At 38.3% G+C, this 23,102-nt stretch overlaps 1 protein-coding gene across 2 annotated transcripts in view; it reads right to left on the bottom strand.

Moving 5' to 3' along the window:
- ADGB (androglobin) overlaps window positions 1-22,789 on the bottom strand; it is a 190,178-nt gene extending 167,389 nt beyond the window's left edge. Inside the window, exon 1 of one of the 2 annotated variants that reach the window (XM_086316626.1) lies at window positions 22,461-22,789. In XM_086316626.1, the coding sequence (XP_086172752.1) occupies window positions 22,461-22,534 (74 nt within the window). In that variant the 5' untranslated portion in view covers window positions 22,535-22,789. The remainder of the gene's footprint in view (window positions 1-22,460) is intronic. The other variant, XM_086316625.1, reaches the window with a different exon arrangement.
- Window positions 22,790-23,102: the final 313 nt, after the last annotated feature.

Below are 23,102 nucleotides of genomic sequence, written 5' to 3'. Positions count from 1 at the left end.
AGCAAAGTGTTGTCTCTGCTTTTTAATAAACTACCTAGTTTTGTCATAGCGTTTCTTCCAAAGAACAAGCGTCTTTTAATGTCATGGCTGCAGTCACTATCTGCAATTTGGGATGATGCAGATGAACCCACTCTTTATGTTAGTTGAAGTTAGCAATCAGCACTAGTTCTCTGTATCAGTCTCTCTGTGCTTGGGTGGATTTTCTCATTCACCTTCTTATAGAGGATTAAACTGGAAAGCCATGCCTTTATCTAAGGTGGGAGTGTTTCCTTTCCTCTGGGGATCAAGATCTTACCTTATATCTTTTTAAACAAAAGGTTCCACTTTCATAAACTGATAAGCCTTCCCTGGCAATCCGGCCATCATTCTGACTTTCAGTTCCCTTCTTATTTCTGGATCCTGAACATTTGTATTTCTTTATGTATGTGTTTCTAGGTGTTATTATTTTTATAAATTGGAATCCACTATCTTGCTGGAAAAGAAAGTCTGATAATACATACATTGTAAAGGGGTGGTTCTAGGTAGCATGTAAGAAAATATGAAAAGGATGACTATGATAGTTATCAGGGAAAAGGGGCAATTTTTCACAATATTAATTTTTAAAAATCAAGGTATAAATTAGTGTATTATAGTACCTGTTTTACTCAATGTTGGTACAACCTTACAGATAAAAAGAAATTAGCAATTTTTTATCCATTAAAACCATGGTAAGATTACCTCATTTAAGAAGTTCAAAAACCCTAAAAACTCATTTTTTAAAAGGAAGATTTAATTTAAAAAGATAACTGTTCTATTGAGACTATGTTTTGCTTTCCTCTTCATTCTGTCAAGTGTAAGTAAATATATACTGGCTCCCTCCCTTAAGCTGTTAAGCCTTATCACTAATTGGCCTACTTTCCTTGTAACATGTCAAATTTATTTCCATCTATATTAAAGATCACATAGAAAGAATCTCATTAGAGATATTTTATACCAGCTCAGTAGCTCCCCTATTGTGCTAAACACAGTACAAGCAGTGGTCAAATACAGCCCAATGTCAAATATACCATAGGCTTTGAATGATCGCATACAATTGTTGCTTTTGAAACTGTCAGCACAGTGAGCCTTTGAATATCATTGCCAGAATGTACCTACTGTTCTAGAATAGTTGGGATCCTTTAAAATATTCAAAGCCCATTATTCCTGATTTCATCATTTCTGAGAATAAGATAATCCTTAAACACAGAAGTAACCCAGGACTTTTGAAGATTTAGGAACTGATACTTTTGGGAAATAAATTAAAAACAATTGAAACATGCAAAGAAATCAAACCTGCCCCTGAAAAAATCAGGGGTATATGCAGGGTTACTCTATTCATATAACAATATACCCAATACTAGTATATGATTCAGAGAAGGCAATGGCACCCCACTCCAGTACTCTTGCCTGGAAAATCCCATGGACGGAGGAACCTGGTAGGCTGCAGTCCATGGGGTCTCTAGCGACTTCACTTTCACTTTTCACTTTCATGCATTGGAGAAGGAAATGGCAACCCACTCCAGTGTTCTTGCCTGGAGAATCCCAGGGACAGGGGAGCCTGGTGGGCTGGTGTCTCTGGGGTCGCACAGAGTTGGGCACGACTGAAGCAACTTAGCAGCAGTATATGATTTTTAGGAGAGGCTAGCAATTTATAAACAAAACATATCTGTGGAAATTTATTGTTTTAAAAATAAATTAGTAAAAGTCAACAAGGATTGTTTATAATATAAAACATGCTCAGACACTCAGTCGTGTCTGGCTCTTTGGGACCCTATATATATTCCAAATGCCAAATGATATTCCAAAGGAAACAAATGTTTAGAGGGAAGAAAATTCTAGAAAGTCAGGCAAGGGACTGGTTTCCAGAGCAGAAATACAAAATGTAAAGGTTCTCCTGGGGAAAAGAGAGCCAACACAAAAGAAGCAAATTTACAACAGAAAGCCAAGTCAGACATCTGACGTGAAAATGATATATAAAGTGGGCAACACTCACATAGGTGTTAAAATAATTATATATTTCATTACTAAAATGAACTGATCACGATTGAAAGTTATTAAAAATGTGAGTGGCTGGTTGCCAGAGGCAGAGCGTGAGGGATGAGCAAAATGGATGTAAATGATCAGACTGTCCAAACTGTCTAAAAAAAGTAAATGTCACAACCATGTGACATTTAACATAGTGACTGTAGTTAATAATACACTGCTGCAGCTTTGAAAGTTCCTAACACAGTAGATCTTAAAAATTCACGTCACAAGGAAAAATATGTGCAGCTATGTACTGTGACACGTTGACTAGACTTATTGTGGTGATCGTTCACAATGTATACAAATATCAAATCATGATGTTCATAACTGAAACTAATATAATATTATATGTCAGTCATATCTCAAATTTTTTAAAAAGTTAATGGTCTAATTACAGAAAGAACTTCCAGTGGTGGTTTGGGGACTGGAATAGTGTAATCCACAAGCAGGTACTGGGAACTGGAGTTGAGTAAGCTTTAAAGTTTATTTTGGAAAAAAAGCTGAATTCACCCTGCAAATGTCAGGAGACCAGAAATAGGCTTCTTGAATGAGCAAGTGGCTAGAGTGGGCTTCCCTGGTGGCTCAGGGGTAAAGAATATGTCTGCTAATGCAGAAGACATGGGTTCAATCCCAGGGTCAGGAAGATCCCCTGGAGGAGGAAATGACAACCCACTCCAGTATTCTTGCCTAGAGAATCCCATGGACAGAGGAACCTGGTGGGCGACAGCCCATAGGGTTACAAAGAATTGGACACAACTGAGCAACTGAGCGTGCAGGCGCAAGTGGCTAGAGTATTCATGAGCTCCCAGCCTTGAACTAAGTCTGGAATAACTCCCCTACAGTTTATGGTGTAGGAAGCAATACATCAATTCCTGTGATTCCACAAGGAAATAGGCTGGCCAAAAGGGAAAAAATGGGGATGGAGTGGCTCTCTACCTCTATGGATGGGGTACTAGGAATAGTACTTCATGCACGGGAGAAAAGTCTCCCCATGGAAAGACTTGACTGGAAGCAAAGGTGTTGTTAAAACATGATGGAAAGTAGTTTAATAATGTAGCAACTAGCCTGTCCTTTTCACTAGAGCATCCCTGCAGAATGTCAGAATGGGTAGGAAGAGACACATCCTAAAAACCATTCAAACCTAATGGCAGAAAATGGCATGCGTGTGCTTAAAATATCTACAAAATATGAACATTACAAAGCAAAAAAAAAGAAAGAAGGAAACTTAAAACTCAAAGGACAGTCAGGAAATCATATTCAAGGAAAGATAAATACTATAACAGATTTAAAAGATATTTAAAATGAATATATTTAGAGTTACCAAAGAGATAAAGAAAGAAATGTTTCTGCCTTACAGTGAGAACAAGAAGATACTAAACAAGTAAACAAACAAACAAAAAAAGACCAATATAAAAAATAGACATTGGAAAATTTTAGTAATGAAAACTTCAGATATTGAAAGAGTAGACTAAATAAGTCTGAAGAGGACTAATGATTTCGAAGGTAAAATTTAAAAACAAATCTAGTTCTTGCATAGATAGATAAAGAGAAAATGTGAAATGACAAGTAGATCATTCTCAGAAGGATGAAATGGTTAAAATGGTGGGGGGTGGGGGAGGGTGTTTAGGAGAAATATTTTATGATATTACTGCTGAAAAATGCTCAGAATTGAGAAAGACATGTCTTCAGATTGGAAAAAACACATCAACCAATAACAAAGCACAAGTGAGAAGTCAGGAGATGGACTTCTGAATCTAGGTTTATCAGTTGGAAATTACAGGCCAATGCTGAAAATGAGAATCTGAAGATTTGAGCAGTTACCGAAAAATAAAGTACACTCAAACTGACAGCAAACAGTAGACAATGTAAAGCAGTGAAGTGATGTCTTCTAAGCTGAGGTAAAATAACTGTCAACCTTGGAATTAAGACCCAATTAAGCTCTTAGTCAAAAGCGAGATAGAAACATTTATTTTAAATTATATAAAAACATTTTAAAAATGTGAATTTACCATAACAGATTCTTGCCCCCCACTCAAAAAAAAAATAATGAAGGATGTATCTTCAGGAAAGTAGACATGAATCTAGAACTAAAGTGTGGAATACAAGTTTGCAGTGGTAAATAAATGAATCAGTATAATATTTTGGTAAAATTTTAAAAAGTTATTTCCTATAAACAAATAATGATAGTAACAACTTCATGCTTTTGAAAGTATCCAAAATAAAAGAGATGGGAAAGGGAGGGAATTCTGACAGATACCAGTGTGCCTGAATTTTCTTTAGGAATAATACTAACTGTGGACTTTGTAGGAAAATACTTAAAAATGAGTGTATTTTAAAAGATCAAGGATTGTTGGGATTTCCCCGGAGGTCCAGTGGTTAGGACTCTGCCTTTCCCCTGGTAGGGGAATTAATATCTTACATGCCATGCAGTGTGGGGGGGGAGGGGGACAAATTGAGTAATGTCTTAGTCAATTTGGGCTGCTATAACATCATACCATTTGCCTTTTCATACTGTTCATGGGGTTCTCAAGGCAAGAATACTGAAGTGGTTTGCCATTCCCTTCTCCAGTGGACCACATTCTGTCAGAACAGTATGAAAAGGCAAAATGATAGGATACTGAAAGAGAAACTCCCCAGGTCAGTAGGTGCCCAATATGCTACCGGAGATCAGTGGAGAAATAACTCCAGAAAGAATGAAGGGATGGAGCCAAAGCAAAAACAATACCCAGCTGTGGATGTGACTGGTGATAGAAGCAAGGTCCAATGCTGTAAAGAGCAATATTGCATAGGAACCTGGAATGTCAGGTCCATGAATCAGGGCAAATTGGAAGTGGTCAAACAAGAGATGGCAAGAGTGAATGTCGACATTCTAGGAATCAGCGAACTGAAATGGACTGAAATGGGTGAATTTAACTCAGATGACCATTATATCTACTAATGTGGGCAGGAATCCCTCAGAAGAAATGGAGTAGCCATCATGGTCAACAAAAGAGTCCGAAATGCAGTACTTGGATGCTATCTCAAAAACAACAGAATGATCTCTGTTTTCAAGGTAAACCATTCAATATCACAGTAATCCGAGTCTATGCCCCAACCAGCAACGCTGAAGAAGCTGAAGTTGAATGGTTCTATGAAGACCTACAAGACCTTTTAGAACTAACACCCAAAAAAGATGTCCTTTTATTATAGGGGACTGGAATGCAAAAGTAGGAAGTCAAGAAACACCTGGAGTAACAGGCAAATTTGGCCTTGGAATACAGAATGAAGCAGGGCAAAGACTAATAGAGTTTTGCCAAGAAAATGCACTGGTCATAACAAACACCCTCTTCCAACAACACAAGAGAAGACTCTACACATGGACATCACCAGATGGTCAACACCGAAATCAGATTGATTATATTCTTTGCAGCCAAAGATGGAGAAGTTCTATACAGTCAGCAAAAACAAGACCAGGAGCTTACTGTGGCTCAGACCATGAACTCCTTATTGCCAAATTCAGACTTAAATTGAAGAAAGTAGGGAAAACCACTGGACCATTCAGGTATGACCTAAATCAAATCCCTTATGATTATACAGTGGAAGTGAGAAATAGATTTAAGAGCCTAGATCTGATAGATAGAGTGCCTGATGAACTATGGAATGAGGTTCGTGACATTGTACAGGAGACAGGGATCAAGACCATCCCCATGGAAAAGAAATGCAAAAAAGCAAAATGGCTGTCTGGGGAGGCCTTACAAATAGCTGTGAAAAGAAGAAGCTAAAAACAAAGGAGAAAAGGAAAGATATAAACATCTGAATGCAGGGTCCCAAAGAATAGCAAGAAGAGATAAGAAAGCCTTCCTCAGTGATCAATGCAAAGAAATAGAGGAAAACAACAGAATGGGAAAGACTAGATATCTCTTCAAGAAAATCAGAGATACCAAAGGAACATTTCATGCAAAGATGGGCTCGATAAAGGACAGAACTGGTATGGACCTAACAGAAGCAGAAGATATTAAGAAGAGATGGCAAGAATACACAGAAGAACTCTACAAAAAAGATCTTCATGACCCAGATAATCACAATGGTGTGATCACTGACCTAGAGCCAGACATCCTGGAATGTGAAGTCAAGTGAGCCTTAGAAAGCATCACTATGAACAAAGCTAGTGGAGGTGATAGCATTCCAATTCAGCTATTTCAAATCCTGAAAGATGATGCTGTGAAAGTGCCGTACTCAATATGCCAGCACATTTGGAAAACTCAGCAGTGGCCACAGGACTGGAAAATGTCAGTTTTCATTCCAATCCCAAAGAAAGGCAATGCCAAAGAATGCTCAAACTACCGCACAATTGCACTCATCTCACATGCTAGTAAAGTAATGCTCAAAATTCTCCAAGCCAGGCTTCAGAAATATGTGAACCATGAACTTCCTGATGTTCAAGCCGGTTTCAGAAAAGGCAGACAAACCAGAGATCAAATTGCCAACATCCGCTGGATCATGGAAAATGCAAGAGAGTTCCAGAAAAACATCTATTTCTGCTTTATTGACTATGCCAAAGCCTTTGACTGTGTGGATCACAATCAACTGTGGAAAATTCTGAAAGAGATGGGAATACCAGACCACTTGATCTGCCTCTTGAGAAATCTGTATGCAGGTCAGGAAGCAACAGTTAGAACTGGACATGGAACAACAGACTGGTTCCAAATAGGAAAAGGAGTACGTCAAGGCTGTATATTGTCACCCTGCTTATTTAACTTATATGCAGAGTACACCATGAGAAACGCTGGACTGGAAGAAACACAAGCTGGAATCAAGATTGCCGGGAGAAATGTCAATAACCTCAGATATGCAGAAGACACCACCCTTATGGCAGAAAGTGAAGAGGAACTAAAAAGCCTCTTGATGAAAGTGAAAGAGGAGAGTGAAAAAGTTGTCTTAAAGCTCAACATTCAGAAAACGAAGATCATGGCATCCGGTCCCATCACTTCATGGGAAATAGATGGGGAAACAGTGGAAACAGTGTCAGACTTTATTCTTTTGGGCTCCAAAATCACTGCAGATGGTGACTGCAGCCATGAAATTAAAAGACGCTTACTCCTTGGAAGGAAAGTTATGACCAACCTAGACAGCATATTCAAAAGCAGAGACATTACTTTGCCAACAAAGGTTAGTCTAGTCAAGGCTATGGTTTTTCCTATGGTCATGTATGGATGTGAGAGTTGGACTGTGAAGAAGGCTGAGCGCCGAAGAATTGATGCTTTTGAACTGTGGTGTTGGAGAAGACTCTTGAGAGTCCCCTGGACTGCAAGGAGATCCAACCAGTACATTCTAAAGATCAGCCCTGGGTGTTCTTTGGAAGGAATGATGCTAAAGTTGAAACTCCAGTACTTTGGCCACCTCATGCGAAGAGTTGACTCATTGGAAAAGACTCTGATGCTGGGAGGGATTGGGGGCAAGAGGAGAAGGGGACGACAGAGGATGAGATGGCTGGATGGCATCACTGACTCGATAGATGTGAGTCTCAGTGAACTCTGGGAGTTGGTGATGGACAGGGAGGCCTGGTGTGCTGCGATTCATGGGGTCGCAAAGAATCGGACAGAACTGAGCGACTGATCTGATCTGATCTGATCTGAACATCATACCATAGAATCAGTGGTTTATAAACTATAGAAATATATTTTTCACAGTTCTGGAGTCTAGAAGTCTGACATCTAGGTGACAGCATGGTCAGGTTTTGATGAGAGCCTTCTTGTGTTTTACAGATGACTGACTTTTCATTGTGTCCTCATATGGAGCAAAGAGATATATAACTCTCTGGCCTCTTCTTATAAGGGCACTAATCCCAAGAATGAGGGCTTCACACTTATGACCTTATTACTTCCCAAAGCCTCACCTCCAAATGCCATCACACTGGGATAAGGGTTTCAACAGATGGATTTGGGGGTGCACAGACATTCGGCCTATTGCAAGGGCTATTTCAAGAAATAAAATATAAAACTTCCAAACTAAGAAGAGAACAGAAGGAGTAGATCTGACATTAGGGGAAAACTGACTATGTTTTGGGCAGAAGGGAAATAGGAAATATAGAATTTTAAAAGCTAAGATCAAATGAACAAATATGACTGGAGACAAAAACATTTTAGAAAAAACACTATTTGAGGATGTGAAAGGAATCTCAGCCAACAGTTCATTTATTTTTAACTCACATTTATTGAACACCTGCTGTATGATAAGCACTAAATGATGGGGTTACAGACATGTAAATATATATCTATGTTCTTGAGTTTATTTTGTAAGGCAAGCAGGTAAACAGAAAATTTCAGAATAATGTGGTATATGCAGAGATGGAAGTATTCACAGGTGGCAAAGAACGTGCCCAATATGAGACAATTAGGAGAAACTTCCTGCAATAAATAGCATCTAAACTGTCTTGAAATATAACTACAAATTTTCCAGATTGAAAAAGGAGAAAGGACATCACTGTGAAAGGAAAACAGCACACAAGACAGAGGCAAGAAATAGCAGTGTGGGTTTAGAGAATTACGAACTCTTGAGTATCTACATGAGCATGTAGCACAAGCCGATGGGAAATCAGGTGGGAAGGAAACACAAGGTAAGTAGGCTGCCTCCATTAAGGATTTTGTTGAGGTACTTGAACCTTAGTTTGTAGTTTTTGGCGACTTGGCCCACTATACCAAGAAAATGCTTTATTTTTAGAGACATATTATTTAGCATTTACTCATAACAGACCACTGTATAGGACAGGAAGTTTAAGGAAGACTGAAATTGCAATACAACTCAAAAGTGAGCACAATATAATTATGAACGTCTTTTTTTGAGCTAATCTCCATAATATCTGGAAGTTGCATTCTTTCAATTAAGACTTCTGTATCATGATGTCTCCATTATATTAAAAACCAATTAAAAAAAATATAATATCTTTGTGATCCAATGGAATGTAGTGCACCAGGCTCCTCTGTCTGTGGAATTTTCCAAGCAAGAATACTGGAGCGGGCTGCCATTTCCTCCTCCAGGGAACTTCCTGACCCAGGGATTGAACTCGCGTCTCTTGTATCTCCTGCATTTGCAGGCAGATTCTTTGCCATTGTGCCCCTAGGAAGCAATATACACTGGCAATTATAGTCAATTTGGAATATTATTTTAAAGAAAAGAATTCTATTCACATTTACAATATATTATTTGTGGATACATCTCTATCAGTTCAGTTCAGTTGCTCAGTCATGTCCGACTCTTTGTGATTCAATAAACCATAACATGCCCGGCCGCCCTGTCCATCACCAATTCCTGGAGTCCACCCAAACCCATGTCCATTGAGTTGGTGATGCCATCCAACCATCTCATCCTCTGTTGTCCCCTTCTCCTCCTGCCCTCAATTTTTCCCAGCATCAGGGTCTTTTCAAATGAGTCGGCTATGGCCAAAGTATTGGAGTTTCAGCTTCAACATCAGTCCTTCCAATGATCGCCCAGGACTGATCTCCTTTAGGATGGACTGGTTGGATCTCCTTGCAGTCCAAGGGACTCTCAAGAGTCTTCTCCAACACCACAGTTCAAGAGCATAATTTCTTCGGCGCTCAGCTTTCTTTATGGTCCAACTCTTACTCCATACATGACTACTGAAAAAATCAGCCTTGACTTGACAGACCTTTGCTGGCAAAGTAATGTCTCTGCTTTTGAATATGCTATCTAGGTTGGTCATAACTTTCCTTCCAAGGAGTAAGCGTCTTTTAATTTCATGGCTGCAACCACCATCTGCAGTGATTTTGGAGCCCCCAAAAATAAAGTCAGCCATTGTTTCCACTGTTTCCCCATTTATTTGTCACAAAGTGATGGTACTGGATACCATGATCTTAGTTTTCTGAATGTTGAGCTTTAAGACAACTTTTTCACTCTCCTCTTTCACTTTCATCAAGAGGCTCTTTAGCTCCTCTTCACTTTCTGCCATAAGGGTGGTGTCTTCTGCATATCTGAGGTTATTGATATTTCTCCCGGAAATCTTGACTCCAGCTTGTGCTTCCTCCAACATAGCGTTTCTCTTGATGTACTCTGCATATAAGTTAAATAAGAAGGGTGACAATATACAGCCTTGATGTACTCCTTTTCCTATTTGGAACCAGTCTGTTGTTCCATGTCCAGTTCTAACTGTTGCTTCCTCTCACCTGCATATAGGTTTCTCAAGAGGCAGGTCAGATGGTCTGGTATTCCCATCTCTTTCAGCATTTTCCACAGTTGATTGTGATCCACACAGTCAAAGGTTTGGTATAGTCAATAAAGCAGAAATAGATGTTTTTCTGGAATTCCCTTGCTTTTTCGATGATCCAATGGATGTTGGCAATTTGATCTTTGGTTCCTCTGACTTTTCTAAAACAAGCTTGAACATCTGGAAATTCACAGTTCATGTATTGCTGAAGCCTGGCTTGGAGAATTTTGGACATTACTTTACTAGTGTGTGAGATGAGTGCAATTGTGCGGTAGTTTGAGCATTCTTTGGCATTTCCTTTCTTTGGGATTGGAATGAAAACTGACTTTTTCCAGTTCTGTGGCCATGCTGAGTTTTCCAAATTTGCTGACATATTGAGTACGGCACTTTCACAGCATCATCTTTCAGGATTTGAAATGGCTTAATTGGAATTCTATCACCTCCACTAGCTTTGTTTGTAGTGATGCTTCCTAAGGCCCTTGACTTCACGTTCCAGGATGTCTGGCTCTAGGTGAGTGATCATACCAATGTGATTATCTGAGTCATGAAGATCTTTTTTGTATAGTTCTTCTGTGTATTGTCATGATTTCTTAGTATCTTCTGCTTCTGTTAGGTCCATACCACTTCTGTTCTTTATTGAGCCCATCTTTGCATGAAATGTTCCTTTGGTATCTGTAATTTTCTTGAAGAGATATCTAGTCTTTCCCATTCTGTTGTTTTCCTCTATTTCTTTGCATCTCTATAAATACTGCTTTAAAACTTCTCATCTTAATAGTTAAAAATAAAACGTAGAATTTAAATAATAAACCTGAGACATATGTACACTTTAGTTGGAGTAACACACTTCAACTTAGCAATATTAGTAATTACATTAAATGTAAGTAATCTAGATACCAAAATTAAAAGGCACAGATTATAAGATTAGATAAAAATCAAGATCCTACTATATCTATAAGAAATGTTTTGTATATATAAACAAATAATAAAGGGATGGAAGAAGATGTTCACATTAATAAAAACAAATGCTTTAAAAGGATTTCAGAACAGAGAATATTATCAGGGATTGAAAATTTTAATTTCATGATGATAGAAAAAGAAAATTCATTGAGATGATGTAATAAACCTGAACATTTGTTAATACATGAATCAAAATCAGATAGACCTATAAGAATCAAAAGATAGATTCATAAATATAGTGGAAATTAGAACTGTCATTCATAATATCTGATAGAACAAGCTGATTGAAAATCAGTAGGGCTGTAGAAGATATAGAATATGGAATACTACCCATTGAAATTGGCTTAATTGACATTTATAGAACACTTCATCACAACAGACACATATTCTTTTCAAGAAAATATCATTTGTCAAATCAGACCATAACCCAATACATCAAACAATTCTCAATAAATTTAAAAGAATTCAAGTCATACAAAGTATGTTCTTTGGCCAATGGAAATTAAAAACCTGGAAACTTTGAAGATATTTGGAATGTAGATAAAACATTTGTGATTAAGCAATGTGTTGGAGAATAAATCAAAAAGGTAGTCATGGAATATCTGGATTGAATAAAAATGAAAATATAACACCTTAAAATGTACAGGATGCCACTAAAGCAATAGGGGAAATTTATAGTACAAAATATCTACGTTAGAGAAGAGTCAAATCTTGGAACAAAGTACTATTTCCACCTTAAGAAATGGGGAAGAAGAAGGCAAGTTAAATCTAAAATAAATTAACAAAAAAACATGAGAGCAGGTTAATAGAATTAGAAAACAACAAAATGATCCAAGAAAAATCAGCAAGTCAAAAAGCTAGTTCTTTGATTAAACTCTAGTCAGGTTGATCAGGAATATAAGAGAGAAGATACAAACTACCAATTAGAAATGGAAAAAAGGACATTACTACCAACCCCACAGACATCTAAAAGATAATAAGGAAATATTACAAACAACTTTATGTTCATATATTTGATAACTTAGATGAAATGGATCAGTTTCCTGAAGAATACAAACTAAGAATACTCTGTAAAAAGAGATAGATTGGATTGGAGATGTTGAATATCCCTGTATATATTTATTAACAAAGTGAATTTAGCATTAAACATGTTCCCACAAAGAAAACTCCAAATCCAAATGGCTTCACTGGTGAAGTCTATGAAATATTTGAGAAAGACATAGTATTAATTCTGCACTAATTGTTGCCAATAACATGAATGAATATCAGAATAATTATGATGAATGAAAGAAGCCATACAAAAGCCACACAAAAGGAGCTTTATAATTCCATTTATATAAAATGCCAGAAAATGCAAACTAATTGACACTAACAGAAAATAGGACAGTGATTGCCTGGGGGCTGAGGATAGGCAAGGACAGAAGGAAGGAATCACCAAGAGATCAAGGAAAGCTTTTCAAATCATAGATCTGTTCATTATCTTGATTGTGTTGATGCTTCCATACGTGTGGATGTACGTCCACATTTAGCAGAATGCATTCTTTAAATATGTATGTCAAATACAATGCAATTTACTGGATGTCAAATTTATATGAATAAATCTGTTTTTTTAAACAGAAAGGAAAGCCTGGGGATTTTAAAAGGCAAATTTAGGAAAATCCAAACATCACTTTGTGATAGCAATATTACCTGTTATTAGAGCCATAATATATAGTTTATCTTGATTCTGTGATATATTCTGCCAAGTCATATGCAACAAAATATATTTTGTCTACATATTCTGTCTTTCATGTATACTGTTCCTGGCAAATTAAACCTTGTATGATTTGGAGTTGGGGAAAAAGTCAAAACTGTCCTTATGTGTAATAGAAATAGTTCATACTTGCATTAATATATATTTGATAATCTGGTTATTAATAAAATGCCAATAAAACCACTTTTTAAAACTTAGAAGCACTTGTTAATCACCTACCTAGCAAAGATGACAAAATGATTAAAACATTCCTAGGTCACTTAACAAGATTATTTAATATAATGAAACATGTATTAATACATGAGTTGAAAACCAAAGAAAACTTTAGCTGACACAAAATCATTAAAGACTTCTAAGACAAAAAAGTTTGAAAAGAAGTAGTATCTTATTTACACACAAGCAGATACATTCTCCTATGTATGTTTTATTTAGATTACTTCCACTGTAAGGACGTTAAAAGTTCAATAACGTGTGAGTCTGGAATTTTGCTATTATTTTCTTTGATCATGCTGTTCAAGGTTGATTTGATTCATAGTGGGAGGTAGTTTATTTATGCAATGTGCAATCAGCATGCCTTATTAAGTAGGATCAGGTAATACCCTGAAGAAATCAGAATATGAATAGAATACACAACTGACTTAATTTGCATTAGGGGCATTCTGAGCCATATTCTTCAGAAACACTAAATATATGAAGAAATAAATTGCAACCTCTAAAAATTTTTTTAATTAAAAATAGTTAAAGCCAGATTGTTATGTCAATTTTTACTCACTTGGTTTGATGAAAATTATTTAATTGGACATTTAACTTTAAAAGTTCAACATTTATCTATTTTTAATACACTGTACTTGTGTGTATGTGAAAATAAATAGGTGAGGGAGATTTTTTTTTTTTTAATTTTACATAATTGTATTAGTTTTGCCAAATATGCACAATACTGGATGCTTGGGGCCAGTGCACTGGGACGACCCAGAGGGATGGTATGGGGAGGGAGGAGGGAGGAGGGTTCAGGATGGGGAACACATGTATACCTGTGGCGGATTCATTTTGATATTTGGCGAAACTAATACAATTATGTGAGGGAGATTGAGATACAAATTTTCAATTACAAAATACATGAGTCAAAGGTAAGAAATGTACAGTGTAAGGAATATAGTCAATAATTATGTAACAATAATATCTTTGTATGGTGACAGGCAGCAACTAGACTTATCATGGTGATCATTTTGAAATATATAGAAATAGCCAATCACTACTTTGTATACCAGGACCTAATGGGGTATTGCAGGTCAATTATACTTCAAAATCAAAGAAACAAATAAAACTCATAGAAAAAGAGGTCAGATTTGTGGCTACCATAAATGGGAGTGGAGAGGTGGAATTGGATGAAGGTAGCCTAAAGTTATAAACTTCCAGTCATAAATGAATACTAAGGATATAAATTTCAACATGATAAATATTCTTAATGCTGCTGTACATCATATATATGAAAGTTGTTAAAAGAATAAATCCTAAGAGTTCTTGTCACAAGAAAAATTTTTTTCTAATTCTTTACTGTCGTATCTACATGAGATGACCGTTCACTAAACTTATTGTGGTAATTATTTCATGATGTATGTAAGTAAAATCATCACAAAATGAATGCTGAGCCAAGGTAGAGAAGCAATTTGAAGGGAAAATGAAAATAATATGGAAACCAACTAGACATGATGGGCAAAGGTGGGTGAAGGTCAAAGATGACTGCTCTTGAAACTCAAGGTCACACAGAGGATGGTAATAAGATTCTCTAAAATGAACAGGGGAAATCCACACATTTGGGAGAGATAAAGATGACCTCCATCTTGGACATATTTAACGTGGAGTAAGAGTACATCCAAGTGGATTTGTCCCCTTGAACTTGAGCTCAATTACACGATAAGAACCACAGGTGTTAACTCAGTCATCTTTAATCATTATTGTTTTAGATGATCAAAAGGGATAAAGGAGAAGAGAGTGAAATAAGACCATAGGAGAATGACTTAATTTGGGGAGGCGGGGAGGGGGGCATGTGGAAGAAAGAAAACAGCAGGTCAGAGAGAAAGGAGAACTCTGGGAAGGGATAAGAGAGGGTAGATTTAGGTGAAGGGACACATGTTCCTATGAGCCCTCTTAAGCGATGAGGAGAAACAAAGGGAGAGCGTGAGTTGGAGGGGGCTGCTTCTGCTGTTCTGATCCCAGTGTATACAGGCCCCCAGGATCCCGAGCTTTTGCCACCTTCCAGGATCTAACATGGTTGAGCAGCAAAGCTGATATTTTAAAGAGAAAAGACAAAACATGGTATGAAAATACATGAAGTAATGTCCTTAATGACTTTAGCCAAAATCCACGAGAGAAACGACAGGTTCATAGTACCCGTGGCCTAGAACACGCACAGGCTCCAATTAGCCTTGTGATTTTCTTCCTGAACTCATTCTTTGTCTGTGGTGCAAAGCAATCCCAAATCCCTCCTAGACTTTGACCCAGGGTGGAGCGAACACGTGCTGTGTCCTAAATTTATAGTTAATTCATTACAACTGTGAGCAGTTTGTACAGTACAGCCTTCACCTTTGATTGTGACCTCACCTGGTTAAACTCTCACTGTGTTTCTGGCTCAGACCTGGGGCAAAAGCAGGCAAAACAGAACATAATCCTTCCTGCTTCCTCTCCTTTTGCCTGTGTATCCACACGGTTTGGTGAACTGTAGTAACCTTTTATATTAATTTATAACTAAATTAGACACATGTTCCTCCTGAACTCAAGACTGAGTGGTAAAGAAATGGGAACAGAAAGGGGACATTAACTGAAGCAAAATATGTAATTTTGATATTCATCAGGTCAGAAGGATGAAATAAAAACAATCACAAAATATTTGGACTATGGTATTCATTTGGCACCAGAAAAAAAGTATGATTACATATATATATATATATATATATATATTCACTTCCTATAAAAAATTTACTTTTAATATGTACCATATGTTAATTAAGCCATACAAATCAGCATGGCTGTATCCCTAGACCCTGAAATTAACTAGCCTGAACTTACCTTAGGAAAGAATCTAACAAAATTTCAAAGCACCTAGTTGAATACTTCTGACAACATATACATGTCTTATTTGTGAAGAGTAAAAGAGAGAAAGATTAGTAATATTTCTACCCAATATTTCATATTATATAAATTATACGAAATTACACAAATTATATAAAAGTTATATTTCTGATGTCTTGGATACAGATTTTAGTCATTTTTATCTCACATTAATAGTTTATAGATTATTTAATTTCTTAATTTCAATAATCTTTTACCTGTAAATGTCAAAATAATAGTAAAGTCAACTAAAATATTTTTCAATGACCACTTTTGATTGAGGTAATATTACTTTGCTCTTTCAGAAGCACTAGCAACAGTGTTGTGAGTTTCAAAGTACAAATTTGACTTTGTTTTTAGGTAACCCTGAGGTACAAATTCCATGAGTTTGTGCATTTAAAATCTTTTTAATCTAATGTCTTCTACTCGTCTAATAATGGTGTAAACTGAAAAGGAACAATTTCTCCTCCAAAACTAAACAAAATAAAAACTGGTTGATTAAAAAAAAGGTTCATTGCCAGAAATGATTGTTAACCCATGTCAAGTTTCAACAAATTATTAAACAGATGCTCAGATTAATATTATTTCAAAGGGAGAACTAGTGGCAGACCCCACTAAAACTAACAGGGTATTCCTATCCTCATTGAGCAGGGCTTTTTAGCTGAGATACTTATATTTTAAAAATATACAACAGATATGTATTAGGGAAGAATACTGGAGTAAGTTGCCATGCCCTCCTCCAGGGCATCTTCCCAATCCAGGAATCAAACCCAGGTCTCCCTCATTGCAGGCAGATATTTTACCATCTCAGCCACCAGGGAAGCCCCCTGTCACCAAAGGTCGCCTTTTAAATTGCGAGTCCTTAAGACATTACCTGGTGAGGTCCTCAGAGGTGACCTGGGAACCGTAAAACTCACTGTGAATCTTGAGCTGTTTTCTTATCTGCTTCTCTTCCTTCTCTGCCCTTTTCTGTGGAGCTATAAGGACTAGACCTAGAGTTATAAAAGCCATCTCTCTCTCTCTCTCTCTCTCTCTCTAGTTCTCACACACATTTTTTTTTTTTCTTTTTGATTTCTGGTGGTAGAGGAATGGGTTATCTATCATCCATCAACCACTATTGTATGGTTTAATTTAAGCAGCTCTTTCTTGGACTTGATATAACCAATATTTCACTTAATTTAATCCTCAGTAAGATATGTATTCTTCTATTTTATGTTGTTTACATGGTATTAATCATAATTCCACTCTTGTAATAGCCTTGTTTTCAATGTTTTCCAGGCAAGAATACTGGAGTGGGTTGCCATTTCCAATCCCCTGGAGAAGAAAATGGCAACCTGATCCAGTATTCTTGCCTGGAAAATTCCATGGACTGAGGAGCCTGCTGCTGCTGCTAAGTGGCTTCAGTTGTGTCCGACTCTGTGAGACCCCATAGATGGCAGCCCATCAGGATCCCCCATCCCTGGGATTCTCCAGGCAAGAACACTGGAGTGGATTGCCATTTCCTTCTCCAATGCATGGAAGTGAAAAGTGAAAGTGAAGTCGTTCAGTTGTGTCCGTCTCTTAGCGACCCCACGGACTGCAGCCTACCATGCTCCTCTGTCCATGGGATTTTCCAGGCAGGCTACAATCCATGGGGTCACAAAGAGTCAGACACGACTGAGCAACTTCATTTTCACTTTCACTTTCATGGTATTAATCATAATTCCACTCTTGTAATAGTCTTGTTTTCAATGTTTTGTATAAACACATATGTTGATCTTTTTTTGAGAATTCTATGAAATGTAAATGCACACTGTAAGTATAGAAAAATTTGAGCTTTTGAAACATATTTCACCCTGTTTTGAAAAGAGGTCTAACTATATTCAATACCCTATGATAAACCATAATGAAAAAGAATGTGTGTATATATATATATGTATAACTGGATCACTTTGCTGTACAGCAAAAATTAATGCAACATTGTAAATCAACTATACTACAATAAAATAAAATTTTAAAAAAGGGTCTAATGATATTTCATCATCTGTAAGAATCTGGAAGGTTGCATAATTCTTGTTACTTCAACAAATTTTGTTTGTTTGATCTTGGTTTTAGTGTTCTATTGGAAGTGGAACAAAATTATGGAAGTATAAGCACCAAGTTGTATCCCTATCTCAAACTTGTTGTTAAAGTTCTACATATATTAGCATTTCAAGTGTAAGCATGAACACTTCTAATAACTTTTAATACTTGAATTGCATGGCTTCTTCTCCTTCTTTCCAGTTGTCTGTCATGTACACCCAGACTTATATTCAAGTGTTTGGCTTGAATATAATCAAGTGAAGATCTTCAACACTTGAAGATCAAGTGTTTAGCTTCTGTCACTACAAATCCTTCCAGTGGCATCTAAGCAATGAAAGTACTTTGCAGGGCATACTAGTTTTCATACTAAGCTTCCCAGGTGCTTCTATTAGTAAAGAATCTCCCTGCCAACGCAGGATACATAAAAGATGCTGATTTGATGCCTGCGTAAAGAAGATACCTGGAGGTGAAAATTGCAACCCACTATGGTATTCTTGCTGTAAAATCCCATGGACAGAGGACCCTGGCAGGCTACTGTCCATAGGGTCCCGAAGAGTCAGACATGACTGTAGTGACTTAGCACATCACTAGTTTTCAAATTGATTAAGTTGGTTTATAATTTCAAATTGTTATTAGGTGCTAATAATGAAATACATGGAAACCACTCCAGTATTCTTGTCTGGGAAATCCAATGGAGAGAGGAGCCTGGTGGGCTACAGTCCATGCAGTCTCAAAGAGCTGGACATATGACTGAAGTAACTTATCACGCAAGCACACAGAGTTTTAAAAAATCTGAAAGAATCATGGAAGTTTGGAGTTAGAGAAGAAAAAAAGAGCAGGAGGACAGGGGATGTTGAATGGGAGCAATTTCAGGTAGATGGCCCTTCATGTAAAGGAGAAAAACTTGAATACTGGCAGAGAAAAATGACACGCCAATGTCAGAAAAAATGGTCCAAAGGTGAGCCCTAGATCAGAGATTTTATTCTTGCTGATACGAAGAAATGGGGAATACATAAAATAGAAGTAAATTAATCTAATGTGAACACTGACAGCTTAGTTACCTGGCATACTTAGTCTTGGTGATTCAAAGTCATGTTTATTTATGAATTTGGTGACAACTGGACATACACTGTTCTGCTTTTTCAGTTGAAACTTTTCAGTTTTTGAATTTTGCCAACAGTGGACCAGATCAGAAAGGGAGGGAGAATTGGGGTTCAATCAAATTTAGAAGGAATGAAACCAAGCCAGGCAACTGAACTATGAGCTCATTAATAAACAAATGGCAAATGGTTATTATGTGCTAGCCACTCAGCTAGGCAAAAGCCAGACATGATCCTGTCCCCAGTTTGACACACAACTTTAGAGAATACAAGAAATCTGTTACAGATGGCAGCTGTAGGACAATAAAGTTTAGTGGGACAGCCATTTTCAAAGCTCTGAATACATCTTCTCTCACTTCTGGACTCGGGACCATGTCAGAGTTAGTTGCATTTATTGGATGTATAACCATAAGGTGTGGTGAAATAATAGCATATGAAAACTTACACTGTCACCAGTATATTTCAAGTGACAATTACATTGGAGCCTGGCTAGACTTTGATCCCTGGGCTCCATACTCCTGTGTGCTTAGTCGTTTGGTTGTGTCTGACTCTTTGTGACCCCATGGACTACAGCCTGCCAGGGTCCTCTGTCCATGGGGATTCTCCAAGCAAGAATATTGGAGTGTGTTGCCTCTTTCAGGGGATCTTCCCAATCCAGGTATCAAACCCAGGTCTCTAGCATTGCAGTCAGAGTCTTTACCAACAGAGCCACCAGGAAAGCCCATGCTAGGTGACACCTAATCTAGGACTTGTCCTGATGTCTATCATTAGTTCTTCAGTAAAACTTAGAGGATAAACATGATTTACAATGGACTTCACATCCTATTATATAATGTTACAGCAAAAGCTAATGATTTAATGTTTAATACACAATAGCTAGTTTCTAGCAAAGCCTAGATATTGTATAACTATTTAGCCTTATCTTTATTTTCATAAATATATATGTATATTTATGTACTTTTATTGCAATAATTCAATTCAGATATTTTCAGGAAAAAATAAGCATCATCTCAAAAAGAAATGGGATGCCCCAGTAAGGAACGAGTTAACAGCTTATCTGCAGGGAGTTTATCTCTATCGTGTGATAGAATCACCACAAAACTAGGCCAGGTACTGTGTTTTATGGTATCTGGTTTGAACAGCTTTTTTTTTTTTTTTTAAATGGGAGTTAATGACCTCATCTCTTTCAGCATATAAACTCTCTAAAATCAAATCACAGCTCTGTAAGAGCTGTGAGCCTTTAATGTGCATTAATTACAATCATCACTAAATTTGCTTTCTTTTTTTGGTGTATTCAAAAACTCATTTGCAATCCTGTTATTGTTTCTTATTTAATCACTGTCATTCACTCATTCATTAAATAAATATTTTTGAGTGCCTACTATATATGACCCAAACGTCACTTTAGGTACTTAGGATTCAATAATGTATAAAACAGAAGAAAAATTATTGCCTTCAGGGAACTATTTTTATTAGGATGACATATGAGTAACCATAATTTTAAAGCAAAATATATAGCATGCTAATGAGAAAAACAATTAATGACAGAATAAAGTGCAAAGGAAAAACAGGGAGTTCTTGGTTTTGTCAGAAAAGTGGGGATTGCAACTTTAAACTAGCTGGCCAAAGAAGCTAACATGAACAAATGGCATTGAGCTAGATATCTAAAAGACGTGAGGGAGAAAGCCACATGGAAATGGCTTTCTAGCAGAGGAAATAGCCAGAGCAAAGGCCCTGGGGTAGGTATTCCAGGATGTGAAAAGGACAGTATGTGAACCAAGGGGAAGTAAAGTCAGAAATGAACAGGGGAAAAGGGAAAAGACCCTGATTCTAAATATAACAGTGTAGGACTGTCCTACCCTGGTATGTATCACAAGAGCAATTCTATTAAAAATGACTTATGTATGTAAAATAATAACTGAAATTTAAGTCACTAATAAAATGAATGGATTATCTGCCAGGAAGCTGGAAGCCTGCTTATGAGAGAGAACAGAACTGGGAACTAGAGAATCTCAGACGTGGGAATGAATGTGGGAGAGGAGTTCAGGGAGAGAAAAAGTTTAAAGAGAAGGCATCAGTGAACAGAAGTTCAACACGGGATTCTTCAGGTGAAGACAGAGATGAAGAACTGCTGCTGCTACTAAGTCGCTTCAGTCATGTCCAACTCTGTGCTACCCCATAGATGGCAGCCCCCCAGACTCCTCTGTCCATGGGACTCTCCAGGCAAGAACACTGGAGTGGGCTGCCATTTCCTTCTCCAATGCATGCATGCATGCTAAGTCACTTCAATCGTGTCCGACTCTGTGCGACCCTACAGACGGCAGCCCATCAGGCTCCTCTGTCTATGGGATTCTCCAGGCAAGAATACTGCAGTGGGTTGCCATTTCCTTCTCTGAGATGAAGAACTAGCCATCCAAAATCTAAGAGTCCAAGTGAAAATAATCTACAGTCCACCCCTCACAGGCACAGTGGGGAAAACATGAATGATCCCCCTGAAGTAGGTTTAGCAGCTGGAGCTCTCTTATAAATTTTGTAAGTTCAAAGGGGCGGGGGCGGGGATGGGGGGGTGAACGGGGCAGGGAACCCAGAGGGGGCGGAAAACATAATAAGGAGGTACATTCACAGCAAAAACCACCCCAGATCAGAGAGGCATCATTTAGATTCCATGAACTAGAGTCTGTATACTTAATCGGAGTAAACGTTGGTAACGTGAATTACATATCTATATAGTTTTAACTTTTAAAAACCATTTCATGTCTGATAGAATCTGACTAAAGCTCTTCAGTTGTTAGATGGGGCAAATACAAACAGGATTCATCAGCAAGGTGAAAGGTCTCTCTGCTGAGACTGGGCCCATGCAGATCTGGTCCTAACCTTGAGCCTCGCCTCTCTGGTAAGGAAGCCACAGCCCTTCCAAGTGCCTGGGTGGACCCTGAAGAGGAGGAGCGGCAGGAAAGGGTGGGAGGTTCGTGGACTGGAGCCAGAAGTGCAGCCACCCCGCCAAGCAGCTGAAACAGGGAAACCAGGGGCTCTGGGAGGAAGTGGATCCAGGCAGGCATGGACGAAGAATGAGGGCAAGAGTCTCCCAGGTCCGGGTTCTTACAGACGGTAAAGAAGCTGGAGGAGGCCATCTAAACTCCTGCCTTGGCAGAGTTTGCTACAGGGAAGCCGAGTCGGGACAAGGGGAAAGGACATAGGATCAAGCCGGCGGTGGGATGGGCAGGCAGAGGTCCCTTACTCTTTAGATTTATCCGATCCGTGCGCCGAGTTGATACGATGCACCTCTTTCTTCCTGGCTTGTTTGGTGGTCATGGCAGAGGTAGCCCCAGGCAGGAGCTGAGCTCTGAAGGAAGAGCCGCCTCTGCCGCCCTGGCTACGCGTCCGCCGTTGCTAGGAGACGGCCAGTGCGCGTCCTGCAGCCGCGGTGCAGGTGCTGGTCAGGTTTTAGCTGGGGCGGCCCTAGCGAAGGCAGCTCTGAGGTTGCAAAGGGACTGCGAACGCCTAAGAGCTCAGGTCTCCCCAGCGGGGTGGAAATCTAGGGGTTGGGTGTCCGGAGGAAGCCGGCCCGGGCGTGGATTTGACCATAGGATTGATAGGTTCTGATAAATTGGAGTTTTTCTATCAGGCTGACTCTGCCAGGCTTTGCTCTTCGGAAGCATATACCTCGAATAACTCTTTTGGATTTGAAGACATATACTATAAAAGTCTTCCAGGTGGCGCTAGTGATAAAGAACCGGTCTGTCAACGCAGGAGACTTAAGAGACCAGGGTTCCATCCCTGAGTGGGGAAGATCCCCTGGAGGAGGAAACAGTAACCCACTCCAGTATTCTTGTTTGGGAAATCCCATGGGCAGAGGAGTCTAGCAGGCTACAGTCCATGG

The sequence above is a fragment of the Bos grunniens genome, chromosome 9 (assembly GCF_055505025.1).
Source record: "Bos grunniens cultivar Pamir isolate PY7600 chromosome 9, Bosgru_T2T1.0, whole genome shotgun sequence".
Taxonomy (NCBI): domain Eukaryota; kingdom Metazoa; phylum Chordata; class Mammalia; order Artiodactyla; family Bovidae; genus Bos; species Bos grunniens.
This window is presented reverse-complemented; position numbering and strand designations above follow the sequence as displayed.